This window comes from Dermacentor silvarum, chromosome 1 (genome assembly GCF_013339745.2).
Source record: "Dermacentor silvarum isolate Dsil-2018 chromosome 1, BIME_Dsil_1.4, whole genome shotgun sequence".
NCBI lineage: Eukaryota > Metazoa > Arthropoda > Arachnida > Ixodida > Ixodidae > Dermacentor > Dermacentor silvarum.
In genome coordinates this window covers 236,466,387-236,487,088 of record NC_051154.1, presented here as the reverse complement: position 1 = coordinate 236,487,088, position 20,702 = coordinate 236,466,387, and the positions used below count along the sequence as shown (strand labels likewise).

Sequence of the window (20,702 nt, the reverse complement as noted above, 5' to 3'; positions counted from 1 at the left end):
AGTTCTTAACTAACTATTTTACAGCAAACTGCAATTGGCGGCTTGTAGCCGGTGAGCTTGCAAGACCCATCCCCTTGAATTGAAAGAATTCTGAGGAATGCACCGGTTTCGAGATATGCGCGGTCAAAATTGGGGTAAGAATGAACAATTGTTCCGCTTAATTCTTTAACAAACCTTGTTTTATGCGTTGAAGTACAAAATTAACAGGAGCGCCAGAGTATTTCTCCGCCCATTTTGAGAATGAGAAGCTTGAAATTTTTGTCATCCTGAAAATTTGTTCCAAGTGGATACGCCATGCGAACTCGCCGGATACAATCCGTAAACTGCAATTTGTGCCGCAAAGTAATTGGTTAAACATTTTTTAGTGAACTTTTGTTAATTACACAATTGTGTGTTTGGTTTCTCATACAAATGATGGTCACCTCTTCGAGTATATAATCCTGCTCAAGGACTACAACTGGGCTATCCGCGACAGGCTATTTTGTATAGACTATTGTATTGACTATTGTATTGTATACAGACTACTGTATATATTTATATAGACAATTTTGTACACTATAAAAAAATCTCCCTATATATAGTTATACTGCAATATTTTTTTTATTTCTTTCCTTTGAATGTACATCATCATCATCATCATCAACCTATATTTATGTCCACTGCAGGACGAAGGCCTTTCCCTGTGATTTCCGATTACCCCTTTCTTGCACTAGCTGATTCCAACTTGCGCCTGCAGATTTGGTAACTTCATCACCCCTCCTAGTTTTCTGTCGTCCTCGACTGCGCTTCCCTTCTCTTGGTATCCATTCTGTAACTCTAATGGTCCACCGGTTATCCATCCTACACATTACATGGCCTACCCAGCTCCAATTTTCCCTCTTAATGTCAACTAGAATATCGGTTATCCCTGTTTGCTCTCTGATCCACACCGCTCTCTTCCTGTCTATTAACGATAGGCCTAAAATTTTTCGTTTCATCGCTCTTTGTGCGGTCCTTAACTTGTTCTAGAGCTTTTTTGTTAACCTCCCAGTTTCTGCCCCATATGTTAGCACCGGTAGAATGCAATGATCGTACACTTTTCTTTTCAACGACAGTGGTAAGCTCCCAGTCAGGATTTCGTAATGCCTGCCGTATGCACTTCAACCCAATTTTATTCTTCTGTAAATTTATTTCTCATGATCAGGGTCCCCTGTGAGTAACTGACCTAGATAAACGTACTCCTTTACAGACTCTAGAGGCTGAGTGGCGATCCTGAATTCTTGTTCCCTTGCCAGGCTATTGAACGTTACCTTTGTCTTCTGTATATCAATCTTCAACCCCACTCTTACACTTTCTTGGTTAAGGTCCTCAATCATTTGTTGTAATTCGTCCCCATTTTTGCTAAATAGGACAATGTCATCTGCAAACCAAAGGTTGCTGAAATATTCGCCGTTGATCCTCACTCCAAAGCCTTACGAGTTTAAGGGCTTGAATATTTCTTCTAAGGATGCAGTGAATAGCATTGGAGAGATTGTGTCTCCTTGCCTGATGCCTTTCTTGATAGGTAACCTTTTAGACGACGGGAAACAAGGACAATACTTTTGTCACACAACGCCAACATAATGCAAATATTTATAGAAACAATAGAACCAGCACGCATAAAAACGATATACATGCAACATAAACAAAATGATCACGTATATCCGATTATCGTCTTATGCAATGGTAGCTTATTCAATCTTTAGTGCATGAAATGTTGTTCGCCATTTTTATTTCCAGTGGCACCAATTTCCAGATTTTCGCTCAATGGTACGGAATAAGTGTTGGCCGTAGGTACTCCGAGTTACTGGTAAATTTAGTTTTACATTGGTAGCGTTTCTAGTGCTCCTGTTTCGGAAAATGAGCAGGTTTATCGGAAACTGGCGATTGTTTCGAATCGGTATGAACATCGATTTGTATGTGCCGCCGGAGAGGGCGAGCACCACAAACCAATCTAAAACAGGCTATTCCTCCCGTTTCTCTCAAGTTGTCCCTAGAGGCGCAGTATAGTTGTTTTGTTTCGCTATTCACTCAGTGTACGATGAGCGGCACATAGGACAACCGCAAAGGAGCAGTACGTGCTTGCGGTTGAACGCGCTATGAATGAGCGGCTTACGGCAGCCGGAGTACAGGGATATTTTTATCACGGAGCGGCGTCCCCCAGATCGAAAGAAGCAAGATTTGTCATAATGTTCTTCCATTTAGAAACAGCGCTCTCACTGTAGCGCACTTTGTTCGCTGATTTTTATCCGTAGTGCTTCAGTGCTACTGAGTAACTTTTCATTGATTAGAGAAACGAAGGAGTAGAACGAAAGAAATGAACAAGAAAACTGCCCCCAATCTGTATACCCGTAATTTGCACAATTTTCTTCTTTTTGTTTTCATAGCCTTCACAACGGAGACCGCTGTCATCAAACGCACTTATCCGCCAGAATGATGTTCGCTTTTCCAAAATTTACTGTCTTTCCAGTCTCCCAATTTCCCCAAATTTTGATGCCAAGGCCCCTTCCCTTTAGTATCTTGTTTGTTTAATCGTTCATTTCACAAAAGTGCGCTTCCAGGCAGTTACAGGACTACAGCGACATAGCTTCGTCGGTGCGTATAGACGAGCACGAGGGCTCTGCTGAAACCATGGTAATAATTAAGGAAGGAAAAACGCCACGGCGTCGGGGCATTAGTGGCGAGAAAAGGGGACTTCATTGGGAATCGCCGCGTCTGCGGCGCGCGCGCAGTACTTTTGCCGCGAAGACGACAGATGGCGCTGGTTTCTGGCCTCGCTCCGCAAGTCCGGCGCGGGTGTTTCAGCAAAGCGCACCGGAGCACCGGCCCGAGTCGCTTCACTCCTCGTCCAGAGTTCTCCGAGTAAGGCGCCCGCAAAAGTTTGTGCCGATACTATTCCGCCCCACTCGGGAATTGAACGTGTCTATCGCTGGCACCGGCTGTCTCTCTCTCTCTGGTCCTCCGTTGCCGCGTTCTGCTCATGCTTACACCGTCGCCTGCGTGATACGAAGCGCCACTACTTTGATCTGTGTATGGTAAAACTTCCCTTTTTTTTTTCACGTCGCGCGCAATTCTTCGGTAAACTGATGACGGTAGCGCTCGCTGCACGCACGCGTTACCGATGACGACGCATCGTCTGCTCATTTGAAACGTGAGCTAGGGAAGCGCGGTCAGGGATTGGCGACGCGGCATAGAACGCGGAAACAGAGAGAAAGAAGGTACACGAGCTGAACAAAAAAAGAAATTGCGCGCGTTGTTCCCATTTGTCAGAGGTCCGGTTTCGTGGCAAGCGATTTGGAACTGGCTGTGTTGGTACACCTCCTCCGCGCACGTGTCAGTGGCGCTTTTGGCTGCTTCCCAGGAACTTTCTGTCCTGAGCTGCAGCAGCAGAACCACCAGAGGCCTTACGCAGTCGCGGGCGGCGGCGTCATTTCGTGGGCAGGACAGTAGTTGCCCGCGACACGGGGCTTCGACCTGATGGAGTCCAACTGCTCTGTGGACCTGTGGGCCGAGCCTCTGGACGTATTCAATTTCAGCAACACCTCGTTCCTGGATTTGGACGAGCTGGACTCGACGTTCACGTGGAAAGAGTACCTAAAGATGAGTGTCTACCTAGTGACCATCGTGGCCGCGCTGGTGGGCAACTTCGCGGTCATCGTGACCGTGGTGACCAACCGCGTGATGCGCACCACCATCAACTACTACCTGCTCAACCTCGCCGTCGCCGACACGCTCATATGCATCTTCTGCATGTGGGTGCACTTCGTCAACAGCCTGTCCACATTCTACGTGCTCGGATCCTTCATGTGCCGCTTCGAGGGCTTCGCAAAGAGTGAGCATCGTTCCCTGTTTACATCACTCGTTTTCGCGATGAAGTTCAAGCGAATCAGAGCTTCAATGCGGGGGTTGGCTGCTGAAAAGCTTAGAATATTAAGAAAAGACATCTGAGGGCTCTGTGAGTGAAAACAGGAGGCTGAATTTTTTATACGACCATTAACTTGACATGTTGCCCTTGGCAGGTATAGAACATATGTTTTCTGCATGCATGTGAGTGCATGTCGTTTTATTAATTATTTTTTTTACCTGTCGCGATTGTAGCTCATGTATGAGCGTAGCGAAGAAACAAAGTAGCAACTTTCTCGCTCTTGACCCAGTAGAAGGAACACTAATGACTGTGTGGATTTTTTTTCTGCACCACTCAAATTGAGGCACAACACGTTGAAGTTGTACGACGTACCCGCGTCCGCGTAAACTGCCCTGTCAGGAACAGTGACCGGGCCGTCTGCACGGGCGCAGTTAATTGGAAACAAGGGACGTAATAAGTATACAAAGTGAATCAAACGACTGATAACATATTTTTTGTTTTGTTGTGGAGAAAAATATTTCTTTACAGAAGAAAGTTTGATGAAGCTGCACTTACGTATAAGCACTCTTAATTTTGCGCGCAATAGACTGGTTCGCACAAAAGGCGAGAAAGTTCGCTTTGTGCATATAGCCTTTATTTGACGCAGTGGCAGCCAAAGGGAATAAATGTCTGGAAAAAATGTTGACAGTGCTATTACATTTGCGAACAGATAACGATATACATATGATACCTTCGCTTCGCTGTAAAACATAGCTAATCTGTGCCAAGTACTATGTTTGTAATGCACGGGAATTGTTCGACAGGAACGCGCGTTACAGACAACCTGGCTACATTTTGCTAAGGTAAATATTTCACCATGTGTCAAACAGTTGGGAATTTTTACACCACTCTGTAGGCCTCAGGCACTGTTGGCAAATTATATAAATGTTGACAAGCAATAATAAACGCTGTCATAGAAGAAACAACACTTTGCGTTCCAAATTTGCTCCCTGTGCCGAAGAAGAACATGGTTGGGGGAAGAAGAAGCTTGTTGTCGTAGTAGCATAATTTCATTAGTAAAAATTAAAAGTTTCCGGTGCTGTCGTAATTGGCTGCGAGTGAAATTCAGGCCCAGGGTACCTGGAAGGGGCCGTTAAACAACATACATAGTAATTAAAGAGGCTTCTAGTAATGTACGAGGCATACGGACTGTTTCTGATCTGCGTTGTACCTATACTGAATATAGCCTTTATTTTTTCAGAGAGTGTACATTACGTATGTAGTAACGTTGCGTTGATTCTTACTTTGCCAAAGTTCTCCTACAATTGATTTCTCTGATCGAAAGTCTTTTTTTTTCTCTCCTGACGCGTAACGGTTATCGCGTAGCGATCCCTTTATTGGAGGAGTCAACATTCGTAAATAAAGGATTTGCTCTCTCTCTTGCCATTGTGTGTGACTTTGGTTTCATGCAAGCCCAGCTACAACTTGTTTATGATTCGGCTGTGCAGATGTGTCTCTTTGACTGGCTTAACTAATCGCGTATAACAATTTGTTAAGTTATGCTAACCTATCACCGAGAGCCCGCAGATATCTACATTGATCAATCTTATCGTCATTTGTTTCATTCGTTCACACGACACTACATCGGGATCAGATGTAAGGGACAGAACTCTTCAGAATGGCATTGACTGCGATTTTTTATATTGCAAAAGATGTCGTTCTCCCTAGGCAACAAACTGCAAATACCACTTTGTATACGGATATTCTGCTGGTCGAGACTTCCAATTTTTTCAAATCTGTTAATGCCTCATTTTAACCCAAACACAAAATTATGCCAAACGCAAATTTATTTTCTGAGGTTATCTGGGCACGTATTACACAAACATGCCGTTTCCCCTACAAGCGAAGCGGCATGTTTACAGGAGCCCTCTAGGGTTGTAAAAAATTAAGATATTGGGCAGCGTAAACTATAAAACTAGAAAAAAAGGAATCAAGAATAACATATAGAACAGCTCCAGTAGCATAGCTTTCACCTGTAAAGTGTAGATATCGAAGGTACTCCGAGAAATGAAATAAACGCAACGCCAAATGTCTCGAATGTAATTGTTGCCATTTTCACTAAACTTGGTGCGGAAGGTCCACATGTTCGCTGCGACCAAGCGGACCTTCACGGAAAGAAAATACCGCAACATGTACGGCCTGAATCCTAAAGAGTGACCTCTTTTGACAGCAGGTTGGGGGTTATGCGATATAAAATAAAACAAACGCTCCATATTAGAACGGCGCAAATACTATGAGGGGATGCCGGCCGTAAACATTTTTATAGGATCCGCAGGTAAAATGAAGTGGAGGAAGAAGCAATAAACTTGCCATAAAAGGCACGCCAGATCGCAATGCACCATGAATAAACCAAGTGTTCCTGGTATCGGCCAATAACCAGTGGGCGTTAGTGCAGTGCTTATGCGACCTGAAGGATGTGGTCAGAGCCAAGAGTCGACCTGAATTTTCAAAACATGATCTTCTAAAGCAGGCGACGCCTTATGCGGAAAACATAATGAAGTAGCGGCAGTGCAGTAATGAAGTCGATACTTTGATACGAGAAAAATTGCGTTCGTTTCAAAGCGAAGCTTTCTTCACGAACGCTACCGAAATTTTCGGAACGTGGGCCCTACCATCTTTACTGCCCTTAAAGGTGTCCTGGCTGCTGGCCTTGTTCCTTGTTTTCTGCGGGATTGCGAAGTAATAAAGCAAATTATGCTTAAATATCCTCATTGCAATGAATATACTTCATAAAAAGCAGAATTCATTTACTAAAGCAAACATTTCTATGTCTACTTTCCTAGTGTTTAGGCTTTGGCGTGTCCTCTTGGTTAGTTTTTCACAGCGTGAGGGGCAGTTCACTATTGCACAATCTCCAGGATCGGCCCGCTCTAATCGGCGCGTGGACCCTCGATACAATATCATAGCAACACCAATTCCGGAGGCAGTTTGATGCGCGGTCACGTGGTGGGGGTGTCCGCACCTTGTCGTCTTCACTGACAGGCATGTAATCGCTGGGGTAAAACGGTAATGGGGGCAAAACGCTATGCAGAATATAATCATTTGCATAGCGTTTCTTTGAAGGCTCCACAAAAGCTTCGCTTCTTAGATTACAACATGTGGGTTGGATCTACTTTTTCTTCTTTCTCATGCCAGCTGTATACAAACCGCGCTGTGAACTGTCCAGCTGGCTTGCAGTAGCCAAAGTGTATTGACCTTGTTCCTTGTATGATAGTAGGACGCGTAGGGCTAAAGAACATACATCCGGTGGTGAGGAGAAAATTTCCAGTGCTTCTGTTGATTTATTATCTAACACATCTAACACATGAAAAAAAAAAATGAACTCGAAAGACAGGAACCAAGGACGTCCATTGCTGTTTGTTAGTTATCCTCGACTAGGCGTTATTAATTTTTATATCTTCTTCAATTATTAATTAATTTAATGCGATGCACATGTAATGATTTAGTAAATAACTAACTAACTAACTAACTAACTTAATAACTTAATAAATAAATAAATAAATAAATAAATAAATAAATAAATAATAAATAAATAAATAAATAAATAAATAAATAAATAAATAAATGTCCTCTAATAAAGCTACACAATGGTCATTGGCACTTTTTTCTTCGGCAACTATGGCAACTAAGATCGCAGCACTCTCTGATACGATCCTCCTCTATAGCCACTGTTGATAACTGGGTCAAGCCAGCTAATGACGAGGTCATTGTTGATGTTACTCGGATAGGCAGTTCAAGCTGCGTGAAGATTGTATTCAAGGGTAAACATCTACCCTCGCATGTTAAGGTGGGACACTTCAGACATTCTGTGGGGCCTTTCATACCGCAGCCGCTTCAATGCCGCAAATGCATGAAACCGGGACACGTGAGCAGCGTCTGTGAAAACCAGACAGCATGACCCCGCTGCGCCGAGCCCCACGCTGCAGTTAACGTGGCGCCACTGTAATGAAGTGTTCGAACTGCAGCGGGTCACACCAGGCTTCATCGAAGAATTGCCCACATATTAAATAGGAAATGACAACCTTGAAATAAATGGTGAGAGATCATTCAACTCATCGAGAAGCCGCCGCTAAGATCAGGAGGCGACGTTCCCGTTGCCGACGTTCTTCAACGAAGGCTGTTGCCTCTACGACGCGCTTGCCACTTCTTATGACATCACCTCCTCCTCTGCCGCCCAGGCCATACAATGCGGAAAGGACCACGAATGACAAGGCCACTGAGAAGACGACATCTGCCGAATCTTGGCCGGCTCTACCAAAACGACACCAAACACCAACAGGATCGCAGCAAACTTCTGATGGACAACCCCCGGCGTCTACTGTCGGTGATTTGTCCGAACAGGACAGGCAAGTGACTGTAACGCTGCAGTCGCTAATTAATACAATCCGCATGATCCTGAACAAGCTGCAAACACTAGCAGCTCGAAGTGCTCTGCAAATACTAGATGCACTAAATCCAGTGCTTGCTAGCATCGTCTAAGCACCATGGCTCGACCAATAGTCGCCTGCCGCAATGAAGTTAAAGGTGCGTCGATCTTCCAGTGGAATGCCAGAGGTCTCAGGACCCGCATAGCAGACTTTCGCCAATTCGTTTTTACAAATCGTTTCCCCATACTTGTCATTTGTGAACCAAATACATCGACTCCACTTAGACTGTCTGGTTACGAACCTTTCGTCTCGTCCACATAGGGAGCATTCAGCAAAGTAATCATCTACACCCGCACGGATTTTACGTATGTCGCTCACGAGGTAAAGCCTCATGACGACAACCAGTATGTCTGCCTGCATGTAAAAAAAAGACTATGTCATTTACACTTATTGGAGCCTACATATCTCCAGCGGGTCACTTTGATGGCAAAAGGCACAAGAAAATATTGCTAATGACCATTGGCCCCTGGGTTACCACATGTGACTTTAACGCGCAAGCACTAAAATTGATTCCAGAAGCAGGAGTCTTGCCGCCTTTGCTGCCGACCATTATATGTGCTGTGTGAATGATGGCAGCCCTACATATCTGCGAGGCACGACCTATAGTAGCTGCTTAGACTTGACTTTGGTGTCACGGCGCTTCGCCTCGAGCGTCCAATCGTTTACCGACATAGTGACACATGGAAGCGACCATATTCCAACATACATAAAGATTAGTGGAGTTGAGCAATGCTCCTCTACTGCCTTGCGTACAGTTGAGTGGTCGAGGTTTAAGGAGCATATGGGTGACGCATGTTGGGACGGCTTTTCACAAAATATCGAAGACGAAATTGCGGAAGCAATGAAAGCATTCCTGTGCTCGCTCACAAGGTCAGCAAGGCGAACACACTTCGACACAGAACTGGAAAGGCTGCGTGCGGCACGCCGACAGGCGGAAAGAAGGTATCGGCGCACGAAATCTGTTCTAGATCGGAGGGCTTCACGACGCATACAAAAGAAAGTCCAGCGTCGTATGGATAAATTGGAAGACAAGCGATGGAAATCTTTCTGTCAGACGCTTGATCTCCGATGATCGCTCTCGCACATATGGAGAACGGTTAGGGGTCTTCGCTCATGTCCGCATTAAAGGAAGCCGTTTGCTGCTCTGGCCCTGTACCAACGCCGCTCGCAGTTTGAAGCAGCTGAAGAGTTCTGTGTGCGGGTTGCTGGGTCCGTGATCATCACTACAGACGCGCCACTGAATGACGTCCTGAGGCACGGTATCAGAAATGAACGTGCCATTTTCACTCGAAGAGCTCGACGCTGCGTTGGCGACCTGCAGGTGTTCTTCGTCACCAGGACCAGATGGCATCACGTACGCTGCCCTATGCCACCTTGAACATGACGCACGTAGTGAGCTGCTCAACTACTACAATGAGTCTTGGCGAAACGGCGTTGTTCCTAAACAATGGAAATCGAGCCGCTTGATCCCCATTCTGAAACCTGGAAAGTCTCCGCTTCATTTATCATCATATCGTCCGATTGCACTTTCGAGCTGCGTCGGCAAAGTGATGGAAAGAATGATTCTTGCTCGCTTGGAATGGTACCTCGAGCGATTCAACATCTATTCGGATGCCATGGCTGGCTTTCATCGAGGTCACTCGTCCATCAACAATGTTACTGACCTCGTCACCTCGGTCCAAGAACAGAAAATCCTCAAGCGCCTACCAGTTGCACTTGTTCTCGATGTCAAAGAAGCATACGACAACGTCGCCCATGAGGCCATACTGAACTCACTTGAGGCTGTGGGAGTTGGTGGCCCACATGTATCAATGGATTCTGGACCATTTGAGTGAGAGGTGCTTTTTTTAGTCTGAAGACGGCCGAACTTCGAAACATTACATCTGCCGTGGTGTGCCGCAGGGTGGAGTGTTGAGCCCTATATTGTTCAACCTCCTCTTGGTAGGACTTGTGGAGTATTTACCGCGGACAGTTCATGTCTCTATATACGCCGACGACATCGGCATCTGGACCTCTGCAGTGACTCACCCTCAGGTACGGGCCAGGCTTCAACGGGAGGCAACCATGACGGCGTCTTATCTACGGGAACAAGGCCTCAGTGTGTCTACTGAAAAGTGCGCATTGGTTGGCTTTGCGCGCAAACAAATGTCACTGTATCCCGTTTAGATCAACGGTCAAGCTGTGTCCTATGTTAAGACGCATCACTTTCTGGGTGTCTGTCATCATCGAACGCAACCTCTCGTGGACCCCTCACTGCGTCTATCTGCAAAAAGTTATTTGCTATTGCTCAGGTATTCAAATTTCTCTGCGGGAAAAACTGGGGTGCCCCAGTCCATTCTATGCTGCAGCTGTACAGGGTACTCTTCCCGGGACTCCTTCGTTACAGTCCGCCAGTTTTGTCAAATACATGCAAGACGAACATTCGCGCTCTGGAGAGCATACAAGGTCAAGCCCTACGCACGTGTTTAGGGCTGCCTCGGTGCACCTGAACAACAGCAACAATAGCCATCGCGAGAGACCATACGATCCAGACACACGTAGCTGTCGACTCCCTCACAGCGCACATTCGTCATCTGTCAAGAATCCCCCACCATCACCTAGCATCTCTACCAGTCGAGCGACCTCAAGCGACCTTTTCAAAAGTGATTAGCGCCCATCAGGAGTGTATACCGTCATCTTATACACCGGCGACGAAGCCTTCATCTCCCCTGTGGTGCCTGCGACAGCCTCAAGTGAATTTTACTATTCCCGGAATCACCAAGCAGGCCAATCATCCGTCGCTGGCTCTGAAACAACTGTCGCTCCTGTCAATGTACCAGACATATCATGACTGCATATATGTATATATATATATATATATATATATATATATATATATATACCGATGGTTAGACCTCACCTACCAGCTCAACTGCCGCATTCGTCATTCCAGCCAGGCAAGTTGCAGTTAAATTCAAATTGTCACATATGACTACATCTACGTCGGCAGAACTTGCAACCCTTCATGCAGCTGTGACCTACGTCACCGAAGAGCAGGCACAGAAATGGGTCATATTCTGTGACTCCAAAGCAGCCCTTCACAATATCAAGCTGCCTTACATCACAGAACTTGCGAGCAGATGATATCCGACATCAGGGAAGCACACCACCATGCTCTGGAAACAGGGCACTGCATAGTATTCCAGTGGATTCCTGCTCACTGTGGCATCGTCGGCAACGACAATGCTGACAGAGCTGCGCGGTCTGCCCACGAAGACACCCAGACACGTACAATACCTTTGGCGAGGGCGGACACTGCCAGGAAATTTGTTTGCTTGCACGCAAAAAATCACAAGCTTTCTGGAGTTCAAGTGCGTTAAATTGCCGATTGTATAAGTTGGACCCCTTGCTACGGCTACAACTGCCGTCTAGCCTTTCCCGCAGTGAAGCAACTTTGCTGTGCCGCTTGTGGCTGGGAGTGGCGTTCACGAACGCTTACTCACATCGTATGGGAATGGCCGAGAGCCCTGATGTGCGACTTTTGTAGGTGCGAGGAAACAACCATCGAGCACCTATTCTGTACCTAGTCCTCGCTACGACGTACAACGACTCTCTCTCAGAACAACTTTAAACGGACTGGACTCGAGACCCTTCTCTGAGTCAAGAATACTCGGACCGTGGCTACACCCGTCACTGGCACAAAAAGCGATGCGTGCATTAGTACATTATTTGAAGTGCACCGGTTTAAGAGACCGCTTATAGTGTCCCTGTACATCGTCCCACGTGTACTCAGTACTCACTCTCTCCCTATTTCTCTCTTTCTCTTCCCCCTTTCCCTTACCCCTAGTGTAGGGTAGCAAACCGGACGCTCTTTTGGTTGACCTCCCTGCCTTTCCTCTCCTTGCTCTCTCTCTCTCTCTCTGGGTCTTTCGCCAATGCAACGGACAGAGTAACCATGCACAAGCTGTAGATGGATAAAGCTGGTGAAGTTCATCTCTATCATGGACCGAACACGATACTTCAAGGTTACCGGCGGCAGCAAGAAAAGAAAAAAAATTCACTAGCCCTTCCCCTGTCGCGAAAATGGGGGTAAGCGAAGCTTGTCGTGTGTGTATCTGACCTTACTGGTGATTTTCTTTCTTTCTTCCTTTCTTTCTTTCTTTCTTTCTATCGTTCTTTCGTTCTCTCTTTCTCTCTCTTTTTCTGTCTCTTTTCCTTTATTTCTTTCTCTTTCTTTCGTTCTCTCTTTCTCTCTCTTTTTCTGTCTCTTTTCCTTTATTTCTTTCTCTTTCTTTCGTTCTCTATTTCTCTCTCTTTTTCTGTCTCTTTTCCTTTATTTCTTTCTCTTTCTTTCTCTCTCTCGCTCTTTTTTTCTTTCTCCCTCTCTCTCTCTCGTTCTCTCTCTCTCTCTCTCTTTCTCTTTTTCTTTTTTTCCCTGGTATGTGCCATTGAGCTTGGAGCCTTTCTGCACTGCCACCAGGATCGGCCCACTTTTCAGCGTGACACCACCACCACAGCCGACACTTGTGAGCCTATAAAGCTTCGCTTAAAAAAGGCAGCCAACGAATCACTGTGACGATGGTAAAAGCATAGGCACGCGCAGGGACGCAGGCGCGGGAACAAAGGGATTGAAAGGCTGCAGTGAAAAGCTTGTCTAATTATATGTGTGGAGAAATCTTGTGTAAAGTGCGTCGAAGATAAACCTATACTAGCCATCGTAACTATAATTTGCGTGTGATTTACTCGTTTAACACAACATGCACTGCACACGAATTGTGGAGCCCGGTTTCTACAAATTCGGACGTTTCGATCTGTCATTTATTACAGGCTTAAGGAAAAATTACTAAAAACTTATCCATTATGCCAAAAACAAACAAACACATATGAATAGCTAGGACTATGAGGTGCAATAATATCCTACCTGTACATTATATAAACGGCGCGTAGCGAACATGCTCAATAATATTTTCATCTTTAGCAGGGCCAAACAAGGGCGAAAGAGCGCAATTAAGCTAGACATAGTAAGACTGGGTACCGGGGTAATTAGCCGCCGAGAGCTTGGACAAAGGCTCACGAAAATAGGCGACTTAAATGCCAATCGCTGTGGCTAATGGAGGTCTTATTCTCTGCGCTCATGCAAACCATTTTCCAGGGAATAGATGGCCGCCATCTCCGCTTCTCAGAAGATGAATGAGCCTACGATTCCCTCAGATAAATGGTTCCGGCATATATTTTATTTTCTTTCTTCACTGCAGTACCGGGCAGGACGTAATAGAATTTCTGAACGCAGAAAGCGAGGCGAAAAAGTCGTGTATGAAGAAAATGAGTAAGGGGTGTTGCCTGAGACTGCAAATCAAAGTAAGCGAAACGAAATTTTTAGGCTGTCACGGCTTAGAGGTCTGAACAATGGATAAATTTGCACGGAATATCCTAGACAATAATGCTTTCTTTGTTTCTTGCCTTGCACGCCAGCTGACAGCCGCGTTCGTGCCAACTGCTGCAAGCTCTCTATCACCTGTTGATATGTCTTCTTTACGTAAGCATTCCGGAAGACGGGCTCATATTATCCACGTATAGAAAGCGCGGCCTTATATGCCGCACTTCTACACTCGTAACTCAACTCTACGAGAAGATGAGAACAGTAAAAAAGGACATCTAACATTACTGAAGAATGTGACGATTGCTATAAATTTCGAATTATATTCCAAGTCAATGGCTACCTATCCATGTTGGACGGACTGATGGCTTCAGATGGTGCAATTTCAGCGTTGAAACTTGGTGAATGCGGCACCCAGTATGCGCAGTCCCGTTAATGTTGTTGGTTATGTAGCTGGAGGGCTGTTCCTGTGGGAAATGTTAAATAGCACATGTAAAAGAACCATGAGTAGCCTATTTCAGCTAACGGCCTTAAACTTACATATATGATCGCTGCTGAGAGACTTGTCACACGGGAGAGTCCTGTGCCGTGCACTCGTAAGAAATGGGCTGCTTGATATAGTGAAGTATTGTGTATTTTGTTTGCTTTACAAATTATGTTACATTGTACGCCGCATGGACGTCACTGACATTCTTGGTGGCACATTTATGAAGGCTTTCTTTTTTTTTCTTCTTTCTTTACGCTTCTGCATACTTTAGTTACTTGGAGAAACGGGCCTCTTTTGACAGCAGCTGAAAGGAACTCATTTCCGATGTCGTAAACAAGCTACTACAGTGGCGCAGTTTGGGGAACCCCTTCGAGCGAAGCAAAAATAATAGAACGTCAGACGATGGCACTCCGTAACGGATGTTGACTGTGTCAAAAGATAGGCGGCTTTTGAAGTTCGCCCTTCTGCTTTCGTTGTCACTTCTGTCGCCGTGCTATCCGCCGATTTCCGATGCTTGCCTTCCAAGAGCGTTTCGGAAGCTTTTGGACTTCCGGTGCAGTTACTATAGCTCCCTCCGTTATTCCCCTTTACAAAGACGTAAGAACTACAAATTATTGTGTAATTATTGGGCCTTGAAAACATCTGCTGCTTCAAATACGCAAGACTCCTACCATATCCCCGCCTTCGACCACCAGATAGACACCTGAAAATTATTCCAAGTAGAAAGTAACTTTTCTGGTTGCGTTCAAAGCGGCTATAAGCTATCCTTATGATCATTGCAAGCAACAGCTTTCCTTTCTCCGTGTGCTTCAAGATATGAATTGCTACAAGCTTTCTAAATACATCCTGTATGTAGTCGGTGTCCCAAGGCGAATAAAGTTTATCCAAAACCAAGGAAGGGAAGAGTCAGCTGCATATGAGTATGTCGTTTACGTCGACCTGTGCAAATAAAAAAATAATATTAATGATACTAATAAACGCACGGGTGGAATAAAGACAGACACAGGAGCAAATAAAAGAGGCCACACGTATAAGGAGAGAATGTTTCTCGTCGCGTCGTTTGCAAGATTAATCAATCTTCTCAATTGGCGCGCAGGATCTCGGCGTGTTTTTACAGGTCCACATTTTCTTGGTGATGCTGCACGATAGACGGTGAGGCTAATAGTTGGCGAATCGCTCCATGTATGAGGGCATGTCGCAATAACGCGCACCGTGGGCGAACCCCGATATTCTTCTTCCTATACGAGTGCTACGATATGCGTGCCTACGAGGCTACGATGCGCGTTGCCGTTACGGGCCTCACACCGATAGCCCGCAGGAAAATTGATTCTTGCGGCATTGGGGGTGGTTGCGCTGCTTAATAGCTAATATTGTTTTACGTGAAGCAGCTACTAGGCTACGAGGGGCACCACATGTAATTTAGGTCTCCGGGTCTATTTTGACCATGCAGCTGTAGCTGAATAACACGGCACGATTAAATTAAAAACTCTATATTGCATTTTTTTCCCCTTTTTTTCGCTCACTCCGCTCTCGTCAAGATGCCCCCGCTGGTGCCTATAATTACGCCCGTAAACTCACTCGTAGCCCTAACGCTGTGTCCGTTCCTTCCACGTCCTATCCCACGCGTGGTACACTATTTATCCACAACAAAAGCGCCATCACCACTGAGCCACTATAGGGCATGCGATTGTGTGGATCTAGGAGCAAGCAAGCAAGCTGCACTATTGCTAAACACGTCTGACGCGTCCATGCAAGTTGGCATCGATAGACCAACATAGTAAGGTTGTGTGTCGGGGGAATACAATCATGAGGTGCATAACTTCCGTTACAATATCACCGACGGCGGCACGGCTGCCTTTACCGCCAGCGGAAAAGCAACCGCTACGCCGCTTTGGGTCCAATCGCAAACAATCCGACCCCTTCAAGCACGAAGACTTTGCGAAAAAAAATGTTCTAAACGTTAGAGGGAACGAAGTGTGATAACGTGAAGTGCATGCTACTGCGCAGGTATTGTCGACTGAGTGACGTCAGACCAGGCTATAAGATGCAGGCACCTTGCGAATGAAGATGTTCATTGAGTCTGGCCACTCGGTCATATTAAAGCACTGCCGTCAAAGCCGCCTATTGAATTGCACGTGTGTGGAATGATTCTACCTCGCAAGATCCCACTCAGCGACCTTCCATGCTGGTCATAGCACGAACGTAAGAGAAAGAACTGTTATTGTGTCTCTCCCTGCATCGTATATGAAGTGGGGAAACATAGAGTTCTACCTTAAAGAACCGCGCTGGTGTGCACGCTAATCTATAATTCTGACTTTATACAAGGGATAATGGCGTCTCGACAAAGCGCACTGACCACACAGGGATCATCTGGAATTATCGAAGATGACCGAAAACAAGAGCGATTTATCTGCTTTAGCGTGCCATCGTCTCGACATCGGCAGCATCGAAGCACTCATTCCTTTAAGTATCAAAGTGGCGTAGACTGGAAGTTCAACTTGAACTCCCTCTCCTCAGGTCTTCAGGAAACGCCAGAGAGTGCCGATAAAACATGTTGGAAAGCAAACTACAACATTCCAGCAAACTGGAACAAAAGCTTCTATAGGCTTAACGTTAAGAGTCAATATTTGACAGTGGCGTGGATTAGAGAGAAAACGAGAGTAGGCGATATTTTAGATGACATTAAGCGATAGAAAAACAGCTGTAAGGCTTAGGGCGGATAACTGATGGTCCATCAGAGTTACAGAACAGGGACCAAGAGAAGGGCAGCGCAGTCGAGGACGACAAAGAATTAGGTGGTGTTATGAAATGAGAAAATTCTCCGGGATAAGCGGTCAGTTGGCGCAAGACAGGGATAACTGGAGATAGCTAGGAGAAGCCTTCGTCCGTGCCGTGGACATCAATAGCCTGATGATGATGACAAAACTACGACATAAGTGCAGACTCCAAGTCCATGAGCGGCGTTACATCGCCGGAAGAATGTCCTTGGTTTTCGTGGGGCACTAGCTGTGACAAAATGCGTTGTCCATGCGGTATTTCAACACCTCTAACTCAAACATCAGCTTATCTAGCCGCCGCATTTTATTTTGACTCGATTAGGACATCCCCATAAGGCTGTCACGCAGCTACTGGATCTTCCCATCTGGTTAACCTGCATGGTAACCCTGCCTTTCTCCTTTCTTCTGTCTCTCTTGTGATGCAGTACTAACGCTTTCTTATAATAATTCATAATCCGGACTTCTGCAGAATGCAATCGCCTTCCCGCAGAAACAGCCATTATCGAGGACAATCACCTTTTCAAAGAAATCACCAGACAACATCGTATGACTAGAAGGCACACTGTTTTTTCACTAATTTGCTGTTACTTTTTGTCTTTGTTACCTTTTTGCTTCTCTCTAAGGCCCAAGGACTTGAGGATATAATAAATAAATAAATAAATAAATAAATAAATAAATAAATAAATAAATAAATAAATAAATAAATAAATAAATAAATAAATAAATAAATAAATATTTGACAAAGCTGCTCAATCTATCCGGCCAGGCCAAGAGATCTAAAGTCATGCTGTGCAACGGACCGCATATATTCTAGCCGACCTACCCTTCGTAAACAGGGTGTTTCAGCTAAGTGGACCCGCCGCGGTGGCTTAGCGGCTATGGTGTTACTCTGCTAAGCACGAGGGGCCGAATTCACAAAGCTTTTCTTTCGTAAGTACTCTCTGCCATTGGCCAACCGCCTTTGCTAATAATATGTCCAGCATCAGGATTGGCTGAAATGTTCTCTTACGAACAATTTTAGCGTAAGATGGTTTCGTGAATTCGGGCCGAGGTCACACGATGAAATCCCAGCCGCGGCGGCCGCATTTCGATGGGGGCGAAATGCAAGAACGCCCGTCTCCCGCACTTTAGGGCAACTTTAAAGACTCCCTGGTGGTCAACATTAATGCGGAGTCCCCCTACTATACGGCGTGCCTCATAATGAAATCGTGGTTTTGGCACGTAAAACCGCAGAATTTAATTCAAATTGGAGAATGAAACTTTCACCTAATATGAAGCCTGAATTACCCCCCCCCCCTCCAAAAAAAGAAGAAAATAAAGTGCCCAGCATGAAATTTTATTATACAACCAGCCACATCATCGATCCCACCCTTTACCGCACCATGAATTTCAGAGGTAACAAAAAAATTCAAGGAAGAAATCGGAGAAGAAGATGCTCGACTTCCAACTTTCCTGTCCGATTTCTTCCTCATACTTTTCTTACCGTTGGCCGTCATAATGCATTACTCAGTCAACTAACTAGCCTGTCTCTTACCTTTAAATAGTTTACACTATCCTCTCTTTCTTGCGCGCTTTCCGTATATGAACACCAGTTGACAGTTTGCAGCCATCTCTCTTTTCTACCACTGCCCTTGTCAGAATTACCACTATAGCAGCCATCTCTATTTTCTACCCCTGCCCTTGTCAGATTTACCACCAACTTCGTTATTAACATTTCTTAACATTTTCTTTCATGTGAACTTGAGGTAATTAAGATTATTTCATCAAGGAGGGGGCTGGAAATGGCCGCACATTATCACTGAAAAGGAGAGGGGGGGGGGAGGGGGGGGACGTGGTTGGTGTGCCACGTCCTGGCTATGCCACTGCATAGTAGTTAGCACGATTCACAACGATGAAGTGCTCTTTATATCCACAAACTTAACAAATACATAAATGAAAAGAACGCATTTGTTTCGCGGGAATTTCATAGGCGGCAGTGCGTCATTTCACTCGTGACATTCGTTGTGCACGGACTTCCGGCATCCTAGGTGTATACTGCAACAGTCGGGGTCTTCAAAACGGCTCACCGAGGCTAAAAACTATAACATGCAGATAAATGTTATGTATATACCTATCACACAATCTCTCCAATGCAAATTACTGTTTGCTTAGAAGAAGTTTTTAAGCTCTTAGACTGGGAAGGCTTAGGAATGAAGATCAACGGCGAATATCTCAGCAACCTTTGGTTTGCAGATGATATTGTCCTGTTCAGCAACACTGGGGATGAATTGCAACAAATGATTGAGGACCTTAACCGAGAAAGTGTAAGAGTGGGACTGAAGATATGAAGTTTAAAAAAAAAAGTTGTCATCAAGGGGCGCCCACTACTTTTCATAGCAGGACAAACGGAAAATTGAAAGTATAAATACTATTGAAAAACACTGAATGCATTCTAAAAGCAAGAATAATCATTCAGTGTTTCCCACGTGATTAAAAAAAAAAAACGTCACATAATAGTGTACAATAACATACACAACCATGCATAGTTCTACAAACAATGGAAACTATACGTATTTAAAAGAATCCGACAACATTCGCAGAAGTTCACAGCTTTGCAGACGAGCGGCCAAACGCAGCTACACATTACTGTATAACTACGTAACATGACACACTGACTACATATAACAAACCTAAACGTACCAGAGACATCTATGAGCTGTTGTGTTTAGACGTTTGCAGCAGTGGACTCTGACACGAATATTTAGCACAAACTCAAGATCTTGCTCTTTCGGAAGAACACATTTTTAACGCGAGAAGAGGCTCTTCTTAACCATGCATCTTTTAATATAGTGTGAATGTTAGACCATCTAACAACATTCGTCTTCGTCTTCGAATCGCAATATCGTGTCGTGGATGCTTGAGAAGGAGGTAGTGAACATCTCCGTCTGGCGTGGTAGTAAGTTCACTGTGAACTAGAAACGCATGGAATTCTGAACAAAGAGCGGCGGCGTACATGCTGTAGCATGCTCTGCAGACGATGTCAGGAATATTTCGTCCACTACAATCAAACATGTGTGGGCGTAGTCTAGGTGGATGCTTGTAATGTCGACATTCGTGGTTCGGGAGAGCGTAACGACAAAGGTGGCGGCGTCAGGAGACGTTGTCTTGCATTTTAATGGCGAGCTTGTTACCGGATAGTTTCGCAAAACATCAAGGTGTGAGTGTGTTGAGTCCGTTCACACTGTCATTGCTGCTTACGCAATGATTGCGTCATAGATACAGAATGATAGGCACAGAAGAAATACTTATTACAATATGCAGCTTGAAACTTCGTGACAAAATACTTGAGATTCAAAAGGCCGGCTTGAAACTGTCTATCAACTTGCGCATTGCTGCATGATCGTCATAAAAAATTTAATTCTTGAATCTTACGTGCCAAAACCACGATATGATTATGAGGCACGCCGTAGTGGAAGACTCTGGGTTAATTTTCCCCACCTGGGGTTCTCTAACATGCACCAAATGCACAGTACACGGGTGTTTATGCATTTCGCTCCCATTGAAATGCGGCCGCCGCGGCCGGGATTCGATCCCGCAACCTCGGGCTTAGCTGCGCAACAACAAAGCCACTACGTCACCACGGTGGGCACAAGGTCGTCATAAGATCGTGCTCAAATTGAGCAATTCATTGATGAGTTGTTCAGAGGCAAATTCACTGCTGAGAAGAAGACCTGTGCATATTACTTTCTTGTAC

At 45.2% G+C, this 20,702-nt stretch overlaps 1 protein-coding gene across 1 annotated transcript in view; it reads left to right on the top strand.

Moving 5' to 3' along the window:
- The first annotated feature begins 2,873 nt into the window (after positions 1–2,873).
- The window catches only part of LOC119437959 (QRFP-like peptide receptor), a 157,803-nt gene continuing 139,974 nt past the window's right edge, over positions 2,874–20,702 (top strand). The window contains exon 1 of the mRNA XM_037704757.2: positions 2,874–3,850. Coding sequence (XP_037560685.1) covers positions 3,496–3,850 — 355 coding nt within the window. The 5' untranslated portion in view covers positions 2,874–3,495. The remainder of the gene's footprint in view (positions 3,851–20,702) is intronic.